General features: G+C 43.0%; 1 protein-coding gene across 1 annotated transcript; it reads right to left on the reverse strand.

Moving 5' to 3' along the window:
* Nucleotides 1-506: 506 nt before the first annotated feature.
* On the reverse strand, nt 507-6110 carry LOC118426301 (plasminogen-like). The gene is made up of 9 exons (XM_035835600.1): nt 5827-6110; nt 5207-5280; nt 4363-4511; nt 3745-3856; nt 3164-3354; nt 2367-2478; nt 1900-1953; nt 1198-1320; nt 507-820 (listed from the first exon to the last, which is right to left on the reverse strand). Exons 1-9 carry the CDS (start codon nt 5829-5831, stop codon nt 522-524), a joined length of 1119 nt encoding a protein of 372 aa, XP_035691493.1. The 5' UTR covers nt 5832-6110; the 3' UTR covers nt 507-521.
* Nucleotides 6111-8137: the final 2027 nt, after the last annotated feature.

Here is an 8137-nt window from a genome sequence, read left to right on the forward strand (position 1 = left end):
CCCTGGGAAGTAATCTCCGTTTAGGCTTCACACGTCTTTCGGAAGGGACGTATAGTGGGGTTCCCCTGTTCGAGGAGGTGCCTCGAGAAAGGGAAGGAATATCAACCCCTACGTGAAGAAAATATGCCCTGATACTGAAACAGCAAGGAAACTTGCTGACCCATGTTTCACAACAATGTGAACAACCACAACAATTTTGCTGTTTACCTACTGTCACTGAGAATACTGTAAATGCAGAAATGTTCGCGGTGGATTAATGTTCGCGGTTTTCGCGGTGACAACTTCACCGCGAACTTAAATCCACCGCGAACATTTTTCTATTATGGTTTTAGATTGCAGTCTATGCTGTTACCGCGAACTTAAATCCACCGCGAAAAGTCATTTTTCCCGCTACCGCGAAATTAAATCCCCGCGAACTTAAATCCATTTACAGTAATAAGTCATCATGTTAACAGTTGAAAATCGCAATACACTGTGTGTCTTAATCTATCCTGACAAATTTCTAAATTTCTACCATTAAACTATTCTTGATCTGAAATTCCTACAGAAGAGAAAAACATACTCGTCGTTATGTTAACTCCATCGCTCGCCAGGAATGCTCCATGACCTGGCTCGTAGTGCAGACCGATCCAAACGTCCTCCTCCGTGTGGGTGTAGTTCGTGAGGAACTGGTAGGTGGAGCTGTTGGTCACGGCAGCGAGGCGGGCGCCTTCGCGAGCGCAGGAGGCCCGGGCGTCAGAGTAGCCGAGCCGAGTCTGGTTAAACTCGCGGAAACAGTGGCCTTCGAGCCGGACCCAGCCTTGAGGACAGACGTGAAACGCTGGGGACCACAAGAGAAAGATTTTATGGTTATCGTGAGAAGAACACGAATGTATCTAAAATAGTAGAAAGTCAATAGTAAATGCATGTATTGGTTCTGGTGCTCCAGCTTAGGCTTAGGCCACATTTCCAAACCGGGGCTCCGGTTGAACACGGACTGCCAAGAAAAGACAGCAGAGGTAACAGTATTCCCTACACACCCACACAAAATATACATGGTCGAGAATTTTCGACACATCGCACACACACGCACGCACGCACGCACACATACACACACACACGCACGCACGCACACACACACACACACACACACACACACACACACACACTTACAAATACACAAACAACGTAACATTCTTGGTGAAATTGTTTCCATACCTTTACAAACTTCCCCGTCCCGGTAGTTACCGAAGTCACAGTAACAGGTGAACTCTCCGGGAAAGTTGTCACAGAAGAAGCCGGCCGGACACGACACGATACCGGACTGGCACTTGTCAAACGCTGGGGAGGGAATACACAAACAAGAAATCTGAGATTTAATTCCTTCCTGAAATATGTAGAGTTTGGGTTAATCTATGTAACATAATATGATATATGATATGATTTGGTAAATGATATATCATATATAATATATCATATTAGATAGATAAACAGACCGGCTAAAACCGATACCTCTATTTTCACGTAGGTACAGATTGGACGTGTACGTAGGGGTTAATGTTGAATTGCATTTTGATATAAGACGATTCACACAGTATATCGATATATCTTATTCCATGTAATGGATTTCTTTTTTTTGGGCTCTACCATTATCCATACGTTACTGTGTCAAGATCGCTATCTTTTCGGCTCGAAATACATAGCACAAAATTACTCTCTACATGATCTACCGTAAAAGGGGAAATGGTTGTAATCTCTTAATCGCGAACTTAAAACCACCATGAAAATGTTTCTTCAGTCACGAACTTAGCAAAAACACTTCGAAAACCTCATTTTCTCCCTACCGCAAAATCAAATCCAAGCAAACATGTTTAATTTTTAGTGTCATGGTGAAGATAGAATGTTTATAGAGTCACTCACGTTTCTTGCAGACGAAATTTGCGGGACCACCGCAGATGGTGTCGTCCCAGTTTCCTGAGGAGAGAGGAAGAATATTTGATAAGAAATAAACAAGAAACTTTTCTACGTTTTCCTCGGAAGGTTTAGAGTTTCATATTGCTTTTCTATGCACCGGGAAAGCAAGATTCGATACACTTTACTTGCATATGTGTGTGTGTGTGCCTGTCTGTCTGTACCTGTGCGTGTCTTCTGAAGCAAAATGTATCCATAAAGATGCTGAAAACATTATCGTTAAACGACACACTCGAACTTACGACGCCATATAAAACATTACGATAACATGACACGATACAAAGCTCCAAATCACCTGTACATCTCCATGGGTTGACCAGGAGAAAATCATAAATCATAACACATCGCAGGAGGACACCTAATGAACAAACATGACATACAGAACATGACGACAACATAGCATAATGAAGACTTACCGCCTTTATTTGACCACATGGTGGTACAGGCGAGCGAGTAGAAGTACCTCGGCTCGCCCGGATGCCACTGCTGGTAGTCCACAGACGTACCATCCTGCCACGCAAGCACTCGCTGTACACATTAGAACAGATAGAAAAGATACAAGAAAATCATTACGATCTACCAACCACTTCTTGAGTTTTTGTCTCTTTTTTGACGAGTTTGGTCAGTGTAAAGCCACATGGGCACTGACCTAACACCGTATACGCGTAGCAGTACCTCTTCTCTTAAGTCAGAAAGATGTGCTTCGGCAAGTTCGACTAACTAACTCAATAAGCCAAGCTGGGGTTACGAAGGCTGCTCGGGAATCCCCTACCCCATTTTGCCGGAATGTTTTTGATTGAACCCAGTTCAACCCACACCAGAAATGACCCCTACTCTTTTCCATAAGTGTGGCGGCTTCTTTTACGTGCTCGAGGTATGCCCAAGAGCTATCTAGTTCTTAGGCTGGTCTAGATCTTAAGATGGTATCTCACTGCACTGGTGCGGCACTGCAAGGCAGGTTCACTGCGGCACTGTTCTGTTATTTCTGTCGCTTTTATAATTTATAATTTAGATATTGCGTATTGCATATGACTTAGAAGACAACAAAATACACAAAACGTATGAAAATTCGTTCTTTATCTTTGAAATTCCTTGAGTAATCTTTCGAAACCCGCAGTGCCTCAGGGGCGCCCCAAGTGCAGTTGAATAGCACCTTAACCAAGAAGGTTTCATCAAACCTCCTTTGATAGAAGCTCCTTAACCTTGTTCTTACCGTGTTTGTTACGGTCAGGCCTATCCAACCGGCGGTCGGTCCGGCGACGGAATAGACGAAGTCGTTCTCCTCAGCAGAGTGAATGGAAGCGAGGTAGCCGCCCTCTGCCCGACAGTAGTCATTCCCCTGGGTGAACCTCAGTGGGTCCGTCACGTACTTGTAGAAATAGCCGTTGAACTGGTGGAACTGAACTGCAATGGTGCAAAGTACACATTTCAAAGAAATAAAAAAAACCCAGATGTTTTGCTGCAGTACCAAGGTCACTTACCAGAAAGCCCCAAATCGACATTGACCTTTGTCTTTCCAACACCTACCTACATACCAAATATCAGCGTAGTCCATCTAGGGGTTCTTGGGTTATATTGACTATAAGAATCCGGAAACACAGACAGAGACACAGTAGTAAATCTCTAAATTTATCCAGTTATGGAGATGGAATCACCTTCTAATATTTTTCACCTGGATGCCTGCCCTTCATAAACGTTATAATTCGGGCAATCTAAAAAAAGACATGTTGACATTAAAACGGGAAAAAAACACGTCTTCAAGGAGATTATAGTGAGACTAAGTGCCTTACTTACATTGGCAAAGTGACACGTTGCAGTACTCGAAGCGGACGCTAGGGTCCGTTGTGAAGCACCAGGGCCTGTTCTTGCCGTCAGGATTGCGGCAGAAGTTCTGTTCCAGTCCGCCCTGAGGAAAGGTGGGATCCATTTAGAATTTGATTGCGGTTCCACATTGTCCACATTGTAAAAGCCATTGGTCGGTTCCTATAACCACCTCATAAACGACCTCGTTCGCTACGCGGACTCGGTCGCTTCATTCGGTGGTTATAGGAAACGGCCATGAATTATGGCACCGTATCATGGTATACACCTCAAAGCATGTCATTAACCCTATATTAACATATGACAAAACTTGTTATAGTAAAAGTTTTGTTACACATGAAAATCTAGCACTTGTGATAAATAAACTATTATCATATAGCCAGGCGCCGTGGACCAATCAGAAGGCCCCATTCCATGTTGGTTATGACGCGGCTGTAACACATAGATTCCGGCCAGGCCGGTGTTGACTTAAATCAACAATAACGCTTCGCTCACTCGGTGGTTTTATTCGGTGGTTATAGCAAAGGACCAGGCATTATGACACCATATACACCAAGGAACAGGCGGGTCATTAATCCTTAATTACCCTACCTGCGGGTAGTCTGCAGGCGTGTAGACGTGCCGGTGGGGGGACTGTGAGCCCCACGGCTGACAGGACAGTCCGCTCTCCGTCACGCTGACGTTCCCGCGGTAGTCTCCGCCGTTCGTCACGGTGTAGAGACAGTCGGCGGGAAGGAAAGCTGAGATTTAAAAAAAAAGACATAAAACCCTGAAATTTTGCTGCAGTACTGTATAAAGCCGCTAGCTATTGGAAGCCCGTTTCCACGGTAGTCTTCGCCGTTCGTCACGGTGTAGAGACAGTCGGCGGGAAGTGAAGCTGAAATTAAAGAAAAAATGCTGCAGTATCATAGAAAGCCGCTAGGAAGTAATCTCCAAGCAGATCTTGCGTGGCATAAGACTCATACGCTGGGGAAGGAGTTTAGCCGGCAGAGGAGTAAATTGGCCACCCGTGGAAAATTTTAAAAATCACACTCGATACAAGAGATAAGCTAGGAAGCCCGTTCCCGCGGTAGTCTCCGCCGTTCGTGACGGTGTACAGACAGTCGACGGGAAGAAAAGCTGAAATAGAAAAAAAGATATCAAAACCTAAAGTTTTGCTGCAGTACCGTAGAAAACCGCTAGGTAGTCTCCGCCGTTCGTGACGGTGTAGAGACAGTCGGCAGGAAGGAAAGCTGAAATAGGAAACGTAAGAAAATTCGTTCGTCGAAATTCGTTGAGTAATCTTTCGAGCCCCGCAGTGCCCCAAGTGCAGTGAGATACCGCCTTTAGACACACGATAATGCATCACAGGAACAGGAAAATAAAATTAAGACACAGTAGCGACATACGAGATGCTATCATTCATTCATTCATTCATATTAAGGGCCGTACGTACCTCCATGGACTTGACTCGTCGTTAAGATTAAGCCGATGACGAGGACAGCATAGACACCGAGCGCCATCCTTCCACTGTGGGTACGGTATAAGTGAATGACATGCGTATGTAACAGCTGGTACTACACGAGCGGAGTATGAAAGCAACATTGTGCCATCAAGGTCGGCCTTGGATTTAACGTTAATGTTCTACTCGGTGCTTTCATATGTTGACCGCTTAGGCAAAACAAGCCCACAATTTCAATGGTCCGTTATTTAGAATTCACCAAAAAAAGGTGCAACTGTAATGAGATGTGAAGTTGTATATAACACTGATTTTTGACAAGAGACAGTCCGTTTCTGACGTATATGATGGTGAAAAGTGAAAGCGCTCCAACATTTAAAAGCTCCTTGGTTTAATGAAGTTGTGTAAAAGAGCGCGGTCACATTTGCCATAGGAAGTCGAAGTTTTTTTTTTCTTCAAGCAGGTTGTGACAGAAACAGAACTAACCGCCGACAAAGATCTAAGGCAGTCTTTTCGGTAACAAGACAAGTTGAAGTTTGTGCGACACATGCGTGACTATGCCAAATAAATAACGTATTTTTGAAAGCCTGTCTCGAATATATATTCTGATAACCTACCTCATGAGCGGAGTATTTCCCGAAGATCGTGTACCGAAGCGCTGTCCCTGTTTTCCACAACTGGCCCGCTAGTTTGTCCCGTTACTATTTTATCGGCTGTTTCTTGGGAAGACACAAAACACACCTGGTATCCAAGAACTTAATTACCTTTTAGTCACAATTTTGGAGATTTGCAGCATGCCATTGTCATCGCGAATAGTAACGGGTGGCGGAAAGCTGCTTTTTAACGAATGACCAATCAATCAGATTTACAAAGTTGTGTTAAGTCTAATGAGCGAGGCTGTTGCTAGGTGTGTTTAAAGGAGCGATTTGGTGAGTCACAAATGACGTCACATAGTCACGTCAATCATCGCTTGCTTGTAATGACAAAGGACACAACAGCAAGTCCGTAGTTTCACTTTGTGGTTATCTTCTAATATCTAACGTTATTATCATAAATATCATTATTTTCATTCATTCATCAAATGAATCTGTCCAGATATGCAGCTCATGACTCTTCAGTACAAACCTGGTGCGTCATGCCATGAGGCGGTTTATTTGTATGGCATACAAATAAACCAAGGTGGTTGTTCCTTTTTCAACCTCCTTGAATAAAACAAACCAAAACAAACAAAATTATCTATTTCGGGTAGATGGTGTTTAAATGCAACTGATTTCAAGAGATTCGATATAAGTATTTCATTTAGATGTGACAACTCTCACAGTGCAAAAATGGGTGGACAGCTAAAATATTGCTTCGTTATAAGCGAAACCCACGATTGGCCCCACCTTATATAACGGTTTTACTCCTATTAGCTTTTATTATTTAAGTAAGTAGAATCATAAGATTTATGTTGTATTTCTATTTTGTAGCTTTTAGTTAGTGACTTTGTGGTTGACCGTAGGAAATTCACTGCACTTTTTGTCGCACCAATAAGACTTCATTCTTCTCGTCCAAGGAGTCTTCTTTACTCAACTTACGTGTATGCCACAACAGCCTCAATAAATCGTTACTATGGACGAGAGGAAAAGAGGTATAATTCTAAATGAATTAAAAAGCAGTGAATTGTCAAAAGCGCACGAAACCAGCTGTCATGCTGTCATGAGTCATGTACCGTGGGAATTGATATAAGCTGGAAATCGTCGATTTGTGGAATTCCTGACAACGCCTGGAGATCCTGCATGGGAAGGAATGTGGGAATTTTGTACTAAGACAGATGTTACTATATGAGCGACCGTGATGATGTCACGGTGACGCAGTGGTAGGCAAAAAAAACCCTGAAAAAGCAGGTGTTTGGCAAAAGATTGATTTACACATTAACTAGTAATTTGAGTTGACAATCTAAATATCAATTTTTAATCCAATCTACTGACGTCCTGATAGTCATCAACCGTCCAATGCCCCGCGGCCCGGATATAAACAACAGCGATCCCTCGTATACATGGATGTTCTGACAATTCAACTCTGTCAGTGTACCTTTTGACAACCGTAATTGTACCGACCGGAAGTATTCAAAATTGAAAGGCCGGAAGTGACGTCACACTGGTTATGGTGTTTGGCCCAGAATATAGAGGGTCCTCTGACATGCCACCACTGCTGTGCCCTTGGGAAATGCACTTTATACTTGATCACTCCAAATTTGTAAAAATGGGTACCTCGCTTCCAATGGGGAGGTAAAAGTTGGATGGGCTCTACCTCCCAACACCGATTGAAATCAAATACTAGTATGTGTGTATGTTTGGATTATGAATTGTCTATTAGAAAATTTACAAAATTAACCAAAATAAGCGCTAAAACAATTCTATCACAGTTAAAAAGCTGTAAAAGTAATTTTTGTATGAAAGCCTTAAGTGCTGGATTCTTGGCATCAGTTGTTTGAAATTCCCATACTCAATGAGATCCTACACTGCAGTTACCCGTCTGATCGCTAGGTAAAGAATTGGCAATCGTAGAATTGCAAAATTGTGCTGTTTTCGGAAATGGGAAAATGCCGGTTTTAAGCATTGACCGTTCAAGTACCAGCAAAAATAGTGATCAGAGTCTCTGTCAACAAAATGCCAGATTGCTAATTCCCTATCCTACTTTGCCACTACCAAACTCATATGCCTGCTATTTAAAAGAAACATGCCAAAAACAGGGTGAAGAAATTGCTAGAGCTGTTAGGCCTCCACAGAGGTACATAGAGGTACGTTGAATGAGGCTTGGGGGCATCTAAAACTCGCTGGATTATCGAGATAATTCCGGGCTTTTTATTACCGGAAATGTCATTTTGAGCACTCAGATTCGTCGGTCGATCAATATTCCCCATAATAGAATGTTTCTTCACTCATT

This window comes from Branchiostoma floridae, chromosome 11 (assembly GCF_000003815.2).
Source record: "Branchiostoma floridae strain S238N-H82 chromosome 11, Bfl_VNyyK, whole genome shotgun sequence".
Taxonomy (NCBI): domain Eukaryota; kingdom Metazoa; phylum Chordata; class Leptocardii; order Amphioxiformes; family Branchiostomatidae; genus Branchiostoma; species Branchiostoma floridae.

Coding starts and splice junctions, on each gene's coding strand:
- LOC118426301 (XM_035835600.1), bottom strand. Junction 4,512..5,206: donor GACGAGTCAAGTCCATGGAG/GTACGTACGGCC, acceptor TTTAAATCTCAG/CTTTCCTTCCCGCCGACTGT. Junction 2,479..3,163: donor GCCTGACCGTAACAAACACG/GTAAGAACAAGG, acceptor TAATGTGTACAG/CGAGTGCTTGCGTGGCAGGA.